Source organism: Vulpes lagopus, chromosome 5 (genome assembly GCF_018345385.1).
Source record: "Vulpes lagopus strain Blue_001 chromosome 5, ASM1834538v1, whole genome shotgun sequence".
Taxonomy (NCBI): Eukaryota; Metazoa; Chordata; class Mammalia; order Carnivora; family Canidae; genus Vulpes; species Vulpes lagopus.
Genome location: NC_054828.1, coordinates 127,781,065 through 127,801,409, shown reverse-complemented (window position 1 = coordinate 127,801,409; position 20,345 = coordinate 127,781,065). Strand labels below are relative to the sequence as shown.

General features: G+C 39.7%; 1 protein-coding gene across 16 annotated transcripts in view; it reads right to left on the bottom strand.

The window, feature by feature from the left end:
• Positions 1-1,154: 1,154 nt before the first annotated feature.
• Positions 1,155-20,345, bottom strand: part of KIDINS220 (kinase D interacting substrate 220) — a 107,646-nt gene continuing 88,455 nt past the window's right edge. For 8 of the 16 annotated variants that reach the window (XM_041754468.1, XM_041754470.1, XM_041754471.1 and 5 more), the window contains 3 exons: positions 18,412-18,510; positions 17,161-17,397; positions 11,382-14,364 (listed from right to left, as the gene is read on the bottom strand). In XM_041754468.1, coding sequence (XP_041610402.1) covers positions 13,102-14,364; positions 17,161-17,397; positions 18,412-18,510 — 1,599 coding nt within the window. In that variant the 3' untranslated portion in view covers positions 11,382-13,101. Of the gene's footprint in view, positions 1,174-3,911; positions 4,295-8,341; positions 8,747-9,647; positions 9,705-11,381; positions 14,365-17,160; positions 17,398-18,411; positions 18,511-20,345 lie in introns of those variants that run through there. The other 8 variants (XM_041754479.1, XM_041754483.1, XM_041754482.1 and 5 more) reach the window with 5 other exon arrangements.

Genomic DNA, 20,345 nt, shown 5'->3' with positions numbered 1-20,345 from the left:
TAGAGCCTTGGGTGGAAATCATTTACACAGGAACAGCATGATTTTTTGAACATGCTTAGTGACATATTTTCTATATTGAAATTTCTGGAAGTCATTTGGAGGAAATGCCTCAATTAAGCAAGGCTCATTACAGGATGTTCTATGGAATACTGTCCTACACCAGGCTCAAGGGAAACAGAGTTTGGGGTAGGATTTGATTGGAAGAGATCGCACACCATTCTATCTCCTTGGAGTTTTGAAACATACATTGAAAGTTTTATTAAATTCTTTAATAACAAAGAAACCCATTTGACTGGATTTTCTAAGCCCATCGGACCACAAATCCAAACTGTCCTCACATAACCAGTCTTCCCCAAACGTCCGAGGTAAAGGCTAAAGTCCGTGACAAATTTGGTGACAGATTTTGATTAGAAATTGTTCAGCTGGGTCCTGGTGTGGAGAAGCCAAAAGACCCCACTCAACCCTTCACTTTGCAAGGCATCCTGTGGCTCTTCAGCATGTGTGCATGACGGGATCGATGGGCTTTTGACCTCCAGTTTGAACCATCCCACAGATGGCAGAGAGACAATGCAATGTGCTCTTTATTTGTGATTTTGACATGTGTGCTTTGGGGGATACTGGGAATGTTGTAATTTTCCAGAGCAAACTTTGACATTTTGTTTCTGGGTCACAGAGAAAGCACCACCTCTCATCACCAATTACTGTTTTCCTCAAATCCATGCTATTTTTGTCCAGTTTCCTTTGAAATACCAGAACAAATGCTAAGCCTTTGGTTTTTCCTCTTGTCATTCAAATGAATGGTACAGATTTTTTTTTTTTTGGGGGGGGGAAGTCTTACCTTGGGTTCAAGTTGTCCTTCAGAACACGAGTGGCTCTCAAAAGCCAACTCTTCTCCCAGCACCTGTCTCGTTGCTAGAATCACAGGTCTTACTTCTTTCATGACAGTGTCGCCAACTGTTTACTTGGATGATCATCGATATCATCTGTACCTTGTTTAATTTTCAGGGTCACACTCTCGCTTTTGATATCATTTGTGTCCAATCAAATCTCCTTTTATGTATTTACAGTTTACATGAGAAACTGACTTCACATGGTCATTGATGCTCTTCACTCCAGCTAATGGTCATTTCTTTTTAGGCCAGTGCGACGTAATGCAGTCCTCTGTTAAGGCTGCTAGAACAAGATCAGTTTAAACAATGTTGAGATTAATGCTGTTGCAAGTTGAAACAAGTTGTGACATGCTGGGAAACACTCTGAGTCCGATTTTTTAATTTACAAATGAAGGGTGTTAGACTCAAATCTTTTCAGGTCTCTTTGGAGAACTTTATGCTTCTGTATGTTGCTAAGCTTAGGACTCTTCTATTTCCTTAAGTAATATGATAGCATTCTTAATCACCTATCATTCATTAAATTCATCTAAAATGCTTGAGATCCAATTACTTTTCAATTTACTGCAACTCCTTCAGCAAAAAATTCTGTTTACTCGCTACACACCAAGTTCCAGTTTGACTCTCGTCCCCATACCTTGCATGTGTGGTGGCTGCATGCATAAGGGCACAAATAACACTCCCTGGGCTTGTGAAAAGTTTCTAAGCAAGCTTTAAGGGAAATCCCAGACAACTGCATTTCAATAGGATATCGTGCCAAGAACATACAGCACCGAGCACATGAGGAAGAGAAGAGCCCACACCTGAGCATGGATGAAGTGAGGATAAACCCACAAAATAAGGATCCTCTGTGAATTTAGTTTTCTGAAGATCTTTGTAATACTCAGGAAAATCTAGGTAAGAGGGCAACTTTACCTTAGAAATCAATTTGCACAGGAGTAAATTGGGGCCATAACTTATTTGAAGAGTCTTGAGCATCCCTGGAAGGTCACTATAATTGGATACCTGGCGTGGCCAGAGAGGCATCACCACTGTTCAGCAGGAAATGATGAACGCCGTGATTTGGGGGCTCTGTCAATATTTGTGTGCAGTCAATGAAGAAGGGAAGAAGTGGAAGGCAAGTGACGGTGGGGGCTAGTTTCAAGGTGAAGACACCCTAAAGGGACAATTCTGGAGAAACATTACAGAGGACAGCTAAGAGCTTGGTTATAGATGGGACGAGAGGCTGGGAGAGACAGGAGGCAAAGATAACTCGCTTTCTGAACCTGACTAAGGACATCATTATGGCACCAATGACCAGGAGGAAAACACAGAAGGGAGAGTTGGTTTGGGGGAACAGTTTTGAGGTCAGTGTTAGACCAGGACAGGAGATGACTGCCCACATCCAGGTGGTGTCCCGCCGGTGCTGGAGGAAGGGGAGGTCTGGAGTTCTGGGGATTTCTGCACACATACACGATTTCCTGGCCATACCCATCGCAAGGCCAATGCCTTGGGTCACAGTTATTTTTTTCCTTACATCATTCCAAAATGAAAGGTCCCAATTTTGGTCTGTTTCCAAACAGCAATTTCTTGTGCTGTCACTCACTGTTGACACTTGCTCCCAGCTCCAAATACCTTTGTTATGATGGTCACAGCACTCTAGACACAGATGTACCCAAGGGAGGTTCAGAGATCTAATAAACCTAGGAGAGTCTCTTCTGTTTGCACTATTCTCCTGATTACAAAAATGCATGTTTCTTCTAGAAATAACTCAAACCCAGAAGTTTGTACATAAAAAGCCCAAACTCTTGCACCTGTATACCAGGAGACATGTGAAACACATTTGTACAAACACTGTGATAAAAATGGGAAACAACCCAATATCCAATAAGGTAAATAGGGAAGTTATAAATATTTATGTCATAGAATACTATTCTTTAATGACGATTAACGACTCATAACTATGTACAGCAGTACGGCTAAATCTCAGTGTTCAATGAAAAGGGCACGTCAAGGGTAAATACAAAGTATGATTTTATTTATATGAGATCAAAATAGTCACACATAAGCAAATCACATACATAAATACTATGAGTGATATTATTTGTATGAGATCAAAAGCGGACAAAATTGTTCTAGGAGAGAGACACAAGTGGTAACATCATAAAGCTAAGCAAGGAGAGGATAGTTCAAGCAAGGGAATGGTACTTTTGGGGTACTTCCAGAAGAGACACACACAAGGCGTCTAAGATATTGGCAGTTTCTATTTCTTAACCTTTCTGTGGTTACATTGATATTTGCTTTATTATTGTGGCACAATAAGAAAAAATATATATATATAATAAAATATATGTATATATTTGATCTTTGACCCAGGTTCCTGACAGAGCTCCTGAATCCCCTGGAATTTCCTGGGGTGGAGGCACAACTTGCCTTAGATGACTCTCGGTGGGTTCCTGGATGGCTTCAGGATGCAGCCCATCGCCACAAAGACCCAGCCATGATTAGAAGCGTGAAACTTTCAGCCCCATCCCCCATCCTCCAGGGAGGCACAAGGGGATACTTCTGGAAGATTCAGTGGCTGCTTTGAAGTTTGAATAGTGCCTCCAGGTCCCGGAGGGAAGATCACCTTGTTTCCAGTGATAAGGGACCACCTGCAAGAGGGCTCCTGATGGGTGTGCGGGTCCAGGGTGAGCCGCTAATTCTTGACCTAACGCTAAGGCTGAGTCTGGCTGGAGCCCACACGCTGCGACCTGGCCTTCCCTGTTCTCTGCCAGGCCTATCACTCAAGCCCTGCCACTCAGTTCTGGGTTCCTTCACCAGTGATGGATTGGCCAGCCAACCCCTAATTCAGTGATGGGCTCAATCAAAGCAGCTATCTGGCAAGGTGAAATTTTATTTTTTCAAAAAAGATTTTATTTATTTATTTATTTATTTATTTATTTATTTATTTATTTATTCAAGCAAGCAAGCAAGCAAGCAAGCAAGCAAGCAAGCACACAAGCAAGAAGGGAGGTGTAGAGGGAAAGGGAGAAAGAGACTCCCAGCTGAGCAGGGAGCCCAGCACAGGACTCGATCCCAGGACCCTGGGATCATGACCTGAGCCAAAGGCAGACGTTTAACCTACGGAGCCACCCAGGTACCCAAGGTGAAATTTTAATACACATACATTGCATACACATGCAAGCGCGCACACACACACAACCAGTTTCGACATTTCAACTTGGTCATTTATACCAAATGAATAGAGTTCAGTTCAGGAGATCCTGTCAATGAGGACAACGTAGCCAGACAGGGGACTCATTCTGAGATACTCGAGGATTTGCAGGTGTGGGATGACCTGATGGACTCCTTCACTGCCAGGCATCAAAGCTGCTGAGTTCCGGGGAACAGCACCGAGGCAGCATGTGAGAGCTCCTATGGGAAACCTGAGAATCATTCAGCTGAGTGTGAGGACTCGGATGGGTTTACTGCTCTCCACTAACATTTTCTCTGACAAGGGAATATGGAAAACGGAAGCATTGCAGACCCGTGCAGCGCCCGGGGAGGGGTACTGGGGGAAGAGAGGTAGGCAATGTGGTGTTTCATGGGAAAATCAGGAAATCTGGAGGCAGAAAACCCAGGTTGGTGCTTTTGTTCTGTTTACTTGCTGGATGATCCTGGGGGTGGGGGTTCGGGGATGGGATGGGCCTCCAACCCTAGAATCTTCAGGTTTCTCAAAAACAAAGATAATACTATTAACGCCAGCGTTTTAGGGAACAGTTATAAATATATAATGCATGTAAATTTATGCAAAAGTTACAACTTCCTGCATTGCAGTCTCTGCATCCATAAGGTAGAGATGATAACAGGATCTACTTTATCGGTGGGTTAGAATGTAATGTTAGCCCATGTGAACTGCTTACAACAGTATCTGGCTCAAGTAAGCACTCACATTATTAGGCAGACAATTATATAAAGCTGGGCTGTCCCCTGACCACCATCTCAATGCACTGCCTACTCACTATTATTGATGTATCTATTAGCTTCCTGCCATTGTGACTAGTTGTTCTGAAATACAAAGAGTCCAGCTTTGCCTATTTTCCTTTCTTATCTTCTTAGGAGGCAGTGACCAGAGTCACTTAAAAAAAAAAAACTCTACTGCAGTAATGATTTTTAAATAGACATATATTACTTATCTATTAACATTTATTAAGCATTAATTCTGGTAAATAATAGGATTTAAATTAAAAACACATATAGTGGTATTTAGGATTATAATCTAACATAGTATGTTGATAATAGACATAAAGAAGAACAAGTGTATGAAAGCCATATAACAAGTCTGCAAATAAAATAAATATTTTCAACATAATGCGCAAACTTTAATGTAATGGTCTAATCCATGAATAATAATAATAATAATAATAATAATAATAATAATACTTTTAAAGAAGTCAATAAATTTTTAACCAAAAATCCAACATTGTTCCAAAATAATTGGAACAAAGATGTTTGATGTTAAACAATTTTTTCTCTATAAACGTTATTTACATGGCTATAGATTTTTTCTAGGTCTTTATCCTTCTAAAACAAAACAGCTTTTTGAGAGACCCCGAACTCTATTTTAAAACAAAGAGACAATGATGATACAGCAAATAAAGCTAAAATTAAAATCTATCTCAGAATATGTAAGAATTGACTCAGCCCTAATGAGCTAAAGAACAATAAAGATAAACGTAGCACGAAGAGGGGACATTCTGGAGACACACTGCCTGGGCTTGATTCATGGCTTCAGCACTTAGTAACTGTGTGACCTTGGGAAATCACTTAACCTCTCTGTCACTCAGTTTCTCGTTTGCAAATTGAGAATAATAGTAATTACTTCATGAAGTTATTGTGAAGATTAAATTGGTTAATACATGTAGAGTTCTTAGAATATTGTCAGGTGCATGTGTGTTCAATAAACGTAAGCTATTTTTATTACAATAAATGCCTAACAATATTTTAAATATCCAAAATGAATACAGGATGAGTAATAATGGAGGACACAAATATTCAGCACAAGATGTTGATTTTTGGAGGTCAGTTAGATACACATCATCACTAGCTCATTTGCTCTGGCTAAAGGTGCAATCCAGCGTGACCATGCCGTATAGTGAAGTCATATCGTGCTTTATCAACTCTAACAGGCCTCCATCAACTGTAGGGTATATCCTTACTTTCGGAAACATTAAGGGAAAATGCTGCCATTAATGATGTCGGTCGTCAAGACATTTCGGAAAAGTCAAGATGTGACAAAACGTGCATCTTTGAACCCACAAAATACTGGTAGGAAAAAACTTTCAAGCGGTCAATGGAGCAGATTGCTGAAGAGTTCATTTGAAAACAAAACTGTGGACCTGAAGTCTAATTTCCCACTGACTTCTGAGGGTGGGAGCACTATTTCTGGGACAGGGATGGTCGCTAGCAGGGGGCTTAGCTTCTCTGGGAAGCAGCATTCCCCCCGCAGCAGCACACGGACCCATCTCTCACCATGGGAAAAGCAACTCAGAGAGTCACTGTGGGCCCTGTTCTAGGAGCAAGAGATTGCAGAGAATGGATTCTGGACTGAGAGTCTTTGGAGAGAAGAGCACTCTAGAGGAGTTGTGAAACTTCATTCTTTTCCCATTCGTCACACTGCTTAGATCTCCCTGCAATCGGTCCCTGTCAGAAATCTGTTAGGTTTCTCCAGTGTCCAGAAGGAACTGGCTTATTGAAAACCAACCTGCCCTAAAAGCCTTCTTCTAGGTTAGGTGTTATGATTTTAACGGACTTCCCTACCAGAAGGAAAAACTGCATACAAAGGAAAATTTAATAGAAATGTCCACAAAAAGAAGGAACTATTAAAGTTGAAAACAAAATGAGCCGCAATGTTTCATCTGCCACAGATCATTCACGTCAAGTATCTAAGTAGGAAAGGCTCCTACATGCTCACTAAAACGTTTGCTCTTCCTTCAGGGCAAGCGCTTCTCCTCACATCCCAGCCTCCCCTGCAGGGCATGCGGTTCACCTCACATCCCAGCCTCCCCTGCAAGGCATGCAGTTCACCCAGCATCCCAGCCTCCCCTGCAGGGCATGCAGTTCACCCAGCATCCCAGCCTCCCCTGCAGCCCGGTGCTGCGTCATGACTCAGGGAGGCCCCTGGCAGGGGTGTACACCACCTCCAGTCCTGGACCATGTGCACTGGACTCTGTGCGGTCCTCCACCCTCTCTGCTTCCCTCTGTGTCCACGCACGGCAGGAGATGGCCCAGAGGACTCGGAAGCCTTGGAGACTGGTGAAGCCACATATGGAGGAGCATGGGTCCCTGAGTCTTTATGTCAACTTAGAGGACAGTGAACTGTCACAGGAACAAGAAATAAACTTTAACTGTATTAAGTCAATGAGATCAGGGGGTTGTTAGCCTACCTTATTCAGAAATTCTCAAACAACATGCACTGGCCCACTCATCTGTAATAGTCAGTATAGAATCCCCAAATAACATGCTCAGTCTTGCTCAAACTGAGAGTGAGCAACGTGAGAGACAGAAATGGCAGAGAGCAATGAGGGGTGCTCAGTGAGAATAATAATGCTACTGAAAGAAAGGCTGAAAGACTGAGCTATAGATAGAGTAAACCTACATACCAGGTTCTCTGAGATGGCCCTGGTATTAAATGTTCTCATTATAATGATTTATCCTCCGGGGGCTCTGAGAAATCATGCTCATGCCAGGTTATTTATTTTCAACTCCCTAAAGTAAGATGGATTTATGGTGAAGCATTTTGATTTGACTCCACAATTACATTAACTGCTGAGATGGGCACCTCCACAAAGTACTAACCCAAGGGCTTAAAGGGCATGAGGATTACAAACACACCCACGTGGAACCCACAGCCCTGGCACTCTTTTAAGTGGTGGGGCTCCTCGGGATGGGCTGTGGGTCCTCCTCCCCAAGAGTTCTTGACAAAGCCAGGTGTATGACAGACCCCCACGGCCACAAACAGGACAGTGGACAGGGCCCGAACAGCAAGCAGGGCAGGTACAAGGTGATGGGGAGCCCTGGGGGCCCGTAGGGCACTATACAGCACAAAGCCACCATGTTAAGGCTTTCCAACTCTGCATTTTTAAGACACATTGTAGGATTTGTGGGCAGATCCTCCAGGTTTACCGTAACCTTTATTCACTCACTGGACAAGGACTGACTGGATGTCCACTGGCTATCTGAAATCCCAGATTTAGTCTAAAAGCCGTCTTGAGGTACTGTCCTGTTGTTCTGCTCTAAGGAACGCTTTATAGTAAAATAGGATGAATATATGAGGTAAAAAAAAAAACACTTAAGACAAAAAAAAGAGCAAAAAGAAGTGAGGTTAAAGGCAGAGGAAGAAAAGCACAAAGAGCTCAGAAAGAAAGAGTTTTTTTTTTTTTTTAAATACAAGGAGTTTAATGCGCATTAACTGTAACAATACATAGTGTATGAATTCTCAGAATCAACTAAAGACGTGCAAGTGCCAGGAGCTATAATTTTGAAAATAACAATCTAACTTTGTATTAGCTACTTGACCAAGAAGATGCTAGAAGATATGAAATGTCAGGTTATGTTGAGTTCATTTACATGCTTTTTGCTATACATTTGGGCTTTTATCTAGAATTTCATAAGCGGAAAACTCATTAAAACTAAGTTTTACAGCTATTAGGAACAAAGAAAACTGGTAGAGGTGAACAAATCTCTTCTGCAGCGACTGTGTAGCAGGATTACTGAGTGGTAGGTAGTATCTTCTTTACCCCCTTAGGTTTGGTGAGGAAGCCGACCGTGAGAAGCTAACCGAATTGTCACGAGAAATGGTCTACGGGCAGGGTACTAAGATCTAGAGCCCTTGTAGCCTTGAAAGAAAACAAGGTAAATAAGTATAAAATATATGTTAAAATTAGAAAATGATAGTGGGTAATCAAGACGATCCTAATTATTTCAAACAGCTTGTTAATTTGAATATGGAGCATATAATTCTATATTCTTTTTAAAAGTAAAATGTCATTTATTTAAGTTTTAATAATTCAGTTTATCATTTCACATTTTATTAAATCTTGGAAAACTAAGAAAGGGCTCCTGATGTCTATCACTGGTGTAAATAGCACTACAAAACCCATATTCAGCCTCAGAAAATTCAGGACTGACGTGTGTTCTCTGTAAACAAATGACTGCTGATTACACTACACAGGCACATCAGAATACTGTGTGCTCGAAAACAATCACACCGTCTTTATCACACAGTATTGTGTAACACGTTTCTGCCAACTTTGGTCTTCACTCCAGTGAGATAAATCGTTGACTGTTTATGGACTTTTCAAAGAGTCCTGGACATAATTGCTCTTCCTTCTCCAGGACCCTTTTTATATGCTTATGAATCCTTTATTTTCTTAATGCCGCACTGTACCTGGAAATTCAGGATGGAGCCAACCACATACGCCACCCAAGCCCCATTCAAGCAGTTCTCTGTTCCGAGTTGAGTAAGAGCACGTTAGTGAAGCCTTTCAGCCACCACAGGGACCTGGCACAGCAGACTCAGGATAGTGTAAACCAAGGCTGTGCTTTACTAGTAATTTTACTTACAAAGCTTTGGCCGTGTAGGTGACAGTGGTTCATTTCCAACGATGGTTTTGGATGTTTCTTACTTAATTCTGTTTTTCTTTAAGTAGTAAGCATATAAATTCTCTAGGTGGCGAGAATTGTGTCCAACAGCTGGCTTAAAACCTAGTTGAGTGTGAAAACTCATTTTTTACATACCTTAGTTTAAAATGGATCCTCTGAAGATGTATCTATCTCAAGGGCCGCATTTTCTTCCTAGACATGAAAGGGTTTAAAATTATGTAAGATTTTAACTTCTCTTTCTACTTAATCATTCTCAACCAAGGATTCTCAACCTTTCTGAAGTGCTGAACCATTAAAAGACCATCCAGTGTGGGCTCACTGTTAAATTTCTATTTTTCAATTAATTTTATTATAGTCTATGCTTGAAATTATGGGGTAGGAAGGATAGGGGGCACCACCGCCAGGAAATTAAAAACGCAATCGTTCTAGCCAGCCCTCACCCGTATCCCCAAGCAAGAAAGTTTCCCCACCTGCTTCTTCCCTTCTGCCAAGTGTCAGCATAAATCTAGAAAGGCAGGTGGGCAATAAGGGAGCCTAGATGTTCAGTCTCAAGTGCTCGCCAAAGTTAATTTCATCACACCTTCCCTTTTACCTGCTTTTCCCTCAATGTCACTCATCCACAAAGTGAAGGGACAGTGACCTCTAGTTCCCTTTTCTCAGGGTAGTTGTGTTGATTTACTCAAGAGTGAGCCAGGAATTCAAGGATTTTTAAACTCTGGGATACTTCTAAATAGGCTGAGAATTCCTGGTGCAACCAAAAATTATGTAGTTGTAAAAAACTTTTTAAGTTTAGTATTTTAGCTGGAAGAATAAAGAATTTAATTTCATTCAAACAGCATTTTATAATGGTTAGTATTTGTAAGGGAAAAAATGATTACAAATGTATTTTACTGCAGCACTACAACATGCAAATGATCTAAAGAGTTCTCAAGTTGAGGATTTTAACAAATAAATTTCTAAAATTACTTGGCTAGGCAATTAAAATTATTGACTGCTATCTAAAACTCACATAAATAAAACACAAAACAGATTTTCCCATCAATTTTGGAAATGCTGGTTCAGATACAAATGCTTAATTTTCCCAGAATTTGAGGGCTGACCTCACATGTTCAGCATTGTGAAAACTGTTTATCAATTGAGAGATGTCAATAGCTCCTTCCATTTCCAGGATCCCCTGAAGGAGGGCCATAATCATACGTACCCTCCACATGTCCAAGGTGAGTGACTGGGCTTAATGTTCTGTTCAATGAACAGAACTATCTGTGGCTTATGGTGAAGGTAAAATGGCTTATAAAATATGGTAAAACTCTAAGTGATACAGAATTGAAGTAAGACTAGTAAGATTAAAGCACCAATTTTATTTCCTATCATTTTCTACCCAGCTTAAAGCAGAGTTTGTATATGTAAGGATCAGACTGAGCTATATAGTATAAATAGATACACATACACGCACACATAGACACACAGATTCAAAGGAATGATGGTGTGACTCAATAAGCCATCTGGCTTGTCAATTTCTGTAGCAGTAGGAGAAAGAAAACTTTTCCATAATGCTCATACAATAATTAAATCGATATCTGGACAACCTACTTCTTGTAGCTACAGAAATGCACAGTACAGAGTCATGCTGTTGGGCGCTAATGCTGCGGTACAGCACCATTCAGCCACAAGGACCTAGGAGCCATGCTCTCTCCAAAAGACTAGAGGGGCAGCTCAGCAAACAGCCAGCTGTGTGACTGCTACATGAACCTGAACATTTTTCACAAACTGTACACACGTACGACAAAACAAACACACAAATTACTCTTTTATTTGTAATCAAAATGTGAATCATCATTGCTGTAGTGAATAAAAATTCATGAGTCAGAATAACATGCAATTTTTTTATTGTTTTCTAAATCTATTTGTACACTTAATACTCTAGTATTAACTTCACAAACAGTGTAAAGAATGTACTACAATGATAATAGGCTGCATCTACTCACCGGAAAGAGAACAAAATATTGCCTCTGAAGTAATTACTAATTATACAATATTGCAAATGAAAGCACTATAAATACTAAAATGTTAACAGTTCAATATATGTGAATAACATCCTGCCTTTTTTAAATTGGTTAAAAACATTTGTTAAAGTCATGCGAAATAAACACTTTAAGGAAATGTTAGATTATACTCAAACATCAAAGCAATGAAACCCAAAACAGCAACTATTTAGTGCACTGACTGGTCAACTAAATAATTTATTCATCATATTAATAAAAATCTATTAAGTGAAAACCATCACAAATGTAACACTAAATTTGGGTAATTGCACATTCTATGATCTCATCTTCTATGATCTTATCTGTGACTGAGGATATACTGCCAAAATTAATTCTACATAAATAACCTATACTAAAACAACAAAAAAATTCAATGCATGATTACAGGGTCCACTTCTAGTCCATATGATACTTAAATGTGCTCATTCTCTTAACCCTGCTAACAATAAATGGAAAGTCTCATCAGTTCTATCTGCTTTCCTACTCTTGCTTTGTTACATTTTTAAACTTTTTAAAGAAGTATACCCTTTCTTATAGTCCTCCCCTAGGGTCAGCATGCTAATTTTGGAATAGTTGAAGTAGACAGATATACTCTACCCTGGTATAGAGGGCAATAATTTAATTTTACCTAATTTAATATTTCCTTGTCATTTGTCAAGTGACACTGATCTTTGATATATTTCCTCATTCTTTTGGTCTATGAATATTTATTAGATCCTATTATTACCCATGTCTTTCTAATTCTCCAGAGAAAGAATTCACGTTTTTCCTCATTGGTAGGCTAAGAAACTTGGGCACACCATTTAAAAGAGTCACAGAAGAGACCAGGTTCTCAACCTGGTTCTCAAGCTGGTACTTGTAGCCAGATCTGGGATTTGGAGGAGAGCATCCAGGTCCTAAGGAGGTTCTTGGCCCCTCCCCACAACCATTCTCCTAGCAGCTCATAAAGGTCTCATCACTGGGGCTTCATTTTGAGTACTATTCATTCATCTTCTTATCAATTTTTAAAGCCCTTGTTAAACAATTTGTCTATTATATACAACATTGGTTCTCAATTTATAGAGCATTTAGTCTCTGGACTACTCCATAACCTATAAACTTTTATCTGTTACCCTCTAAGAGCAAAATTTGATTCTAGTTCACCTAACACCATGTCTTCCTTTGAATATTTGACAAGTGAATGCTGTACAAAGAGAGAGTCTCTACCTTTCTATTTTCACACCCTTTCCATCTAAGAAAATATTTCTGACTTATCTTTATACTCAGATCTTGTCTCAAAAAATTTTACGGGGGTCATGTGCCAATTAAAGGTACAATAACAATAGTGAGTTTTTACCTAATTAAAAAGACAGAGGAAGCTGATTAATAAACCACCCTTTCTTATACTCTCCTTTGTTGTATAGTGTGTTTCTTTTACCAAAGACCTTTCCATTCATTATTTGTGAATGAAACATACAAAGATGACGCACATGGATGGATTCATTATAAACTCAGGTCAATTTTGTCATAGGGGTATAGTAATACTATTCTGCTTTTGCTTGTTTCTTTTAAAGAATGCTTTCTCTTTCCTCTCCAAAGCCTGTACTATCAGAAGAGGCCACTGCATGGAGCTCTGAAGAATCCTTGGAAAGCCTTGTATAACTTGAACGTTGGCTTCGCTTATGCGTCATGCTTTTTAGGTTTTCATTCTGAATAGCAGTTGGGTTGGAACTGGAACCAGGCCTCAGAATGACTTGGGAAGTCTCCCTCATTCCTTCCATGTCATCAAAATTCTGATTGGATCTGTTAGCTGGCGCACTGTTGTTGTTCAGGGTCACAGTACTGGGTGTTCGATTCAGGTTGTAGGCTTTTTGACACGCTGGCCAATTTTCTTCAGGACTGCTGGCTATCAAGCTACATTCAGAAGGGCTTTTCTTGTCTTCGGAACAAATGGACATCCGAGCTATAATTGGATCTTGTAGGCCACTCAAGCTATGTGGTATTCCCCTTTTTCCACTGTGGCTATCATCTTCAAGCTCAATGAGATTTGCCTTTTCAAGCTGGGAATCATCAGCCCCCTCATTGTGAAGAGAGTGATTGGGAGAACTTTCGCTGGATCTCACTCCTGAATCAGATGAGTCCTTTTTGTCAAGGAGGGCATCTGACAAATATTCTTTTGCTTTAATGAAGGTTCTAATCGGCTCAGCGCTGTGTTCTGGAGACTTTGATACTCTTTCTACTTTCCCTTCAACTTTTTTATCTTTATCATCTTTGAGCAGTGGAGTATTATCTGATTCTTCTGTCCCAGATTCATCCTCATCACTTGGAAGTTTTTGATAGCGCAATCCACTTCCCTTAAGCTTCAAATCTGTCTGGAAGAGACTTGACCTTTCTGAAGACTTCTTGCCTGGGAGAAGCTTACTGCCTGACTGATCAGATTTCTCATCTTCTTCAGTTATAGGATCCAGGGGTGAGGCATCATTAGTGGAAACCCCTGATGAAGAATAATCTATAACATCTCCCCTCTTCATTAAAAATGACTTCCTTCCATCATCTTGCTTTGGTTCACTATCCTTCCCTTTTTCTGGTTCTAGATTAGAATGAATGGAGCCCCCTGATGAACTCTGACCCATATAATATGTGCTATGTGGAGAAGATCTGCCACTAATTGTTGTGGAACCTGTACCCCCTTCTAACTGAGACATCTGAGCAATATATTCTCTATAGGCATCTCTATACTCGGCCTGCACCTTATCAGTAAGCTTTGAAATTTCAATACTGGAATCCTGGGAATTGAGACTCGAAAGACTTGGGGTTCTGCGAGTTTGTGACTGTGAAGACAGAAAAAAATAAATTTAAGAATTCAAATAAGCAAAAAAAAAAAAGGCATAATAAATATCAGCTTAGGAAATATATATGTACACTCAGAATTTTTAAAGTCCTCAAAATACCAAATTCTTTTAAAAGAATTCTACATAAAGAATTAAACATAACAGTTTAATAAATGCTGAGACCTTATGGATAATTTTACTGTTATTAGAAAGCTTTATATAAGTTTTAATAAAGTTATTTTATTATTAATATTTAAAAGTATAATTAAAGGTATTAACAAATAAGCTTAGCATCTGTTTTTATAAATTCAAACTTTTAGCTTTTATTTAAGGCAAAAGTCACTTTTGCTGATAAAATTTCTCTTAGAAAAGACAAAGATTAGAGTTAAGATATATCTCAAACACAAAATACTCAAGTCTTCAATGTATGTTAAAAAGAACCTTTCCCTAATGAGCACTGGTTATTGTATGGAAGTGCTGTGTCACTATATTGTACACCTGTAACTAATATTACACTGTATGTTAACTAATTGGAATTTTTAAACAATTTTTTAAATAGAAAAAAATAATTATTCACTAAATGTCCTTGAAATTAAAAAAAAAAGCAGCTTTCTCAACCTGTACAACGTAATTTCAATTGAGTAAGAAAATGTACTCTAAATGCCAAAATAATAGTAATAATTTAAAAGGAATAAAGCATAGAGTACAAAAGAAAAGACAAATACAGAATCCAAATGAACAGAAATGGAAGCCATGAGGCCAACAGTCAAGTCCTAGTAAACAGAGAAATGAAGTATTTTTAAAAGTTTGATTTCCGATGTGAAGCTTTGGGATTAGAATTGCTTTAGATCTCAGAAAAGCTAATAGGGGAGTAATAAAGAATACAGATTAGGAAAAAGAGGAGGGAAATGGAAGAAAAAGAACCAAGGAAGTCTAGGAAGGTATACGATAAAGGCTGAAGCAAAGAAGCAGAAATAAGGCCAAGAGTCTTCCTCCCACAGGGAGAAAATGACCCCTCTCCTCGAGAAGGTCCCCTGCTACTGGATTCACACTATATGGAGCCACTGTCCATTCTCTCTCTCTTTTTTTTTTTTTAAGATTTCATTTATTTATTCATGAGGGCCAGAGAGAGAGAGAGAGGAAGAGACACAGGTAGAGGGAGGAGCAGGCTCCACGCAGGGAGCCTGATGTGGGACTCGATCCCAGGTCTCTAGGATCACACCCTGGATGGAAGGCAGACCCAACCGCTGAGCCACCCAGGGATCCCCACTGTCTATTCTCAAATGCACTGTGTACACAGGACTTCGGGTACCCAGGAGGTCCAAACAATTCTCATAGGAGCGGCACAGGACGTTAACAGTGCTTCTCACTCTCCCTCAAAGAGTGTCTGGTGGGGCTTCATAGAGGCTCCCCGATGTGTGAGGTCAGAAGAGATTTAATCAGAAGCAGATTGTTGGGGGCGGGGGAAGGGGACCTCTGGCCGCCTTCTAGTGAACCAGAAATTAAAGAGATTGTGCAAAGCCAACCCATTTTCACTTAAGTTTGTCTTGTTTTGGAAGATATTGTCATTTCTCATAAAAATGTTATTTATGTTAACATAGAAGTGGTTTATTTTTAAATAAATATTTCTAAAGTTTCTCAGTTTTTATTTCTAATGCAGTAAATATGGACAGATACAACTTACATAAATAAAAGCTCTCTGGGGTCTTCAATCATTTTAAAAGTGCAAGGGATACTCTGAGATTACAAGACATTTTGAGCAGCAGTTTGAGAGTTGTTGCATGCATGGAAAGGCCTGCAGTTTCCAGGTCACAGGAGGAAATACCAAGTGTGGAAAAGCACAGAAGGAGGATTTCTTATGAAACACTAAAAGGAATCCCAGGGAAAAGAAAGGAAGCACTGCTGCAGAAGCACAGGGACAAAAGGGTCAGGCGTGAACTTATCTTCTTATAAAAGAATTTTTATCTCAATCAGTACCCAATTATAAAATGGTTTCCCATCAAGAAAAAGTACCTGGTAATATAAAAAGATAATGATAACAAAAAATGTTTTTACTACCAAGCCAAACCAAACTGTCTTAAAAATGGCAGACCTACCAGGTGCTGCTTTTCCTAATAGAGCTCCCTGTCAGCACAGTTTCTCTTTAGCTACTCACTGTATTTCCTCCGGGGCTTGTCTCTTCTTTTCTGCATCATGCTCTCTCTGTTTTTCCCAAGTTTATTTTTCTTATTCTCTCCTTTCTCCCTCTCATGTGTCTCTCACTTTCCTCCTAATTCCTGATCCTCCCCTGCCCCTGTCTGCTAAGAACATCCAAAGAAGAAACACCCATAATCAGATAATAAAAAAATGAATTTCCATAAACACTGGGTACAGCTACTGAAAACCAGGTTATGCTGCTCAAAGGGATAATATGTGGCAATTTTCCACTAGAGATGTATCCTATCCTAGCCACCAATGGATGAATTTAACAAGATAACAACATGTGAAGCCTGAACTCTGCTAACCAGCCTAACTAAAGCAGGCCTGTTCTCATTTACTCTCTGTGCCATTACCCTAGTTGATTGTTTTGACAGTTCTTACCAATTTCCAAAATGATCTTATTGCTTTTCTTTCTTTTACTCACTGCTCTCTTCAGAAAAATACAGTTCTTCAAGAATAGGGAGCCCTCTGTCTTGTTCACTGAAGTACTCATTAAGTATTTTCCAAATGACTACATAAATGCACCAACATATTCTCAGTGAATTGAAATCACCCTATTTCTCTTCAGTAATATGAAAAATGACATTTAATAAATACCTGCCAACTTAGATGACTGTGACGTGGAGCACCTTCATCAAGGCCAAGTGTATTCAGCTCCTCAAAGCTGAAGTTCAGTGTGTAGGGAGTTTGACTGGAAAGCTCGGTATGAGGCAATTCGTTGTGTGAAGAGCGACGAGCAGATTCACCATGAGGAACTGGGCCACTGCTGTTTTCATTAAGTAAACGTGGGTCTTCAGGGACCACTTGGTTTTCTGCATTTCTCATTTCCAGTACCTAAACAGAAGGAAAAAATAACATTAATATCCACACCGACAAATCACATTTTAGAAGCCTTAGAAATTATTTTTAAACATAAAACATTATAAAGTTATTATAATGAAAATGAGAAAGCAGACTTCTTGTGAGTTTCTAATGAATTTGAAATAATATATCTGCTTACCTCTCATTTCAATTATACTAAAAGAAGTAATGGCAAAACCATCATATATATATTATACTCTAAAAATGTCCATTTGTTATTATTACTTTAGTTTAAATAAAATATAACTGGAGAACAAAACAACTCAACTGTAGTGTGTTGAAGAGAACCACCGCTGGACAGTAGCTAATGCAGTGAAAGCAGATTCTAATCAGAAACTACTACAATTGGGGAAAAGCAACCTCTGGATAGCACTGGCCTCCATCCAGAAAGCAAAATGGACAAGCGGGCATTTATAGCAGGCAGTGGGGTCGGGGTCAGTGGGTAGAAAATTGCTAAGAGGAAACATCAAGATTAAGGGGGAGGTTCTTGCTGAACCAACTTGACAGGATTCCCACCAAAGGCAGGCCAGTGTGATCAGATGTCATCTGGGGGTGGGAGGTGGGAATGAGGAGTTTGATCAGGTACCAAGGATGATCAGATGGCGAGGGTAAAGACTGTTTCTAAAATGACTTAACATGATCCTTGCTAAAACTGGGCGATGCAGGCCTGAGAAGAACAGACACCAAGGTCGAGACTTAGGGAGCCTGACTCGAGGCAGGTCACAGAGAAAGCCTTTGTCAGTGAAAGCATGGAAAATCTGCAGGTCACCGCTTCCCCAAATTTCCAAGTGAAATGCCCAAAGACAAAGACTGCCACATGTTGCTGTGTATATTCTGCATGACAGAACAAACAAGGGTTGTATGTAAGTGTAAAACAGTTTTTACATGTTTTTTAAAAATGCAGAAAAAGAGCAGTTTGGACCAATAATGATTACTACTTGCTGTATACAATACTATAAATAATTCTATAAATATAAGATATCTTACTGTGCTTCTAAAAAGATGCCAGTCCCCAAAATTCATACTCATCTCTTTCTTCAGTTCATCAATGTTACACTGAGCTAATACACGGCCATTTATGTTTGCCTGAATAAAAATAAATGCAAGGATAAAGACAAAATATGAGATACCTGAATTATTAGTGATTAAAAAGTACATTTATATTTAGTACTAAGAATGTTATTACAGACTAGAAAATATTGACCTAAAAAAGACTACCATCCTATGTAATAATATAGTAAACCAGCTGACTTTGAACATCAGCCGTATTTTTCCAAGAGTCCTAGGCGCACAAGTAAAACAAATCACTCCTCAGGGACCAACCTAAGAGCTAACCCTCCCAACTATTTCCAAAACTACCTACACCCTGTCATGAGCAATAAAAAAACCCGTTAGTTCTTCTCCTCTAATCTTGTAAAATATGAACACGAAGGAAGCTCCCGGGACGGGACAAAGACATCTGTCCTTGTATGTGCATCAGTCACAGACAAAGTTCTAAATGAAGTAAGCCCTGACAAGCTTGTTTATCAATTATATTAGATAACTTCAGCCATAAAGAATGTCCACCCACTAATTTCCCAATTTATTAAATTTACCAGAAATGACTGTATCACTATAGGGTCTCTGTAATTCTAATTTCCCCCAAAGAAGAACAGATGGAATTTTCTTTATTAATAGGTAGCTTGCTGATTTCACAAACTACAAAACCTGGCTTTATTAACTATGGTAAAATTATGGAATATTCGTGTTTAAAACCGAATATTCGTGTTTCCTGTCTCCAGTCTCCAGGTTAATTCTGAAGATACGAGTGTACAGAGCAGGCCTGTGACAGAGGTCCTGCTGCAGAAATGCAAGGCAGCTGGAAACACTTCAGAGACCAGGTGTCAAGACGCGCCTGGAAAGCCAGGGCCGCCAGTAAAGCTGAGTGGGAAGAATATGCTATCATAATGGAAACAAAATGCCAAGGACTCAAACTGGAGGTCTCACCCATTCCTGAGATGCCCAGGCTACCTAGAGGACTCAGGCTTGCACCTCGGAAAAGCAGTGTTTGATGCATCTGCAAACAGGGATTAGCACTAACCAGATCCATAAGGAAACCGATGTAAATAAAGTAGGTTGAGATTAGTAACATGCTATCTATACCTGCTCGTAATTCTTTACAAAACATTTTAGATGCCATTCTTTAAAGTACATAAACAGTAGAGGTTTGTTATTAATGTTCTACTTTACTGTAGTTCTCTGCTAGAAAAAGCATAAAAAAGCGTATTTCGTGGAAATATTTACTGTAACAGGGATGCAGCCTTGTATAATATGGGAAGCCTTCCCTGAATCCCAGGCATCACTGTCCAACTTTGTGGTAGCTACTAGAATGGCAAGAACAGGATCTACAAAGAAAGAAACTTCCCCAAATGTGTTAGCTTTACAAACCAAACCTATGAGGTTCATCAAATGGGACACACTCCTAAGTCCTATTAAGACATGAAAATGGGATCCCTGGGTGGCGCAGCGGTTTGGCGCCTGCCTTTGGCCCGGGGCGCGATCCTGGAGACCCGGGATCGAATCCCACGTCAGGCTCCCGGTGCATGGAGCCTGCTTCTCCCTCTGCCTGTGTCTCTGCTTCTCTCTCTCTCACTGTGTGCCTATCATAAATAAATAAAATTTAAAAAAAAAAAAAAAAAAAAAAAAAAAAGACATGAAAATGACGGTTTGGGGAAAATGAAGCAAGTGTGGTTTACTCTAATAATTATTAAGTCACAAATAAATAATACAATCAAAGAAAATAATGCATAAAAAGCCTTCAAACAGGGATCCCTGGGTGGCTCAGAGGTTTGGTGCCTGTCTTCGGCCCAGGGCATGATCCTGGAGTCCCGGGATCGAGTCACACATCAGGCTCCCTGTGTGGAGCCTGCTTCTCCCCTCTG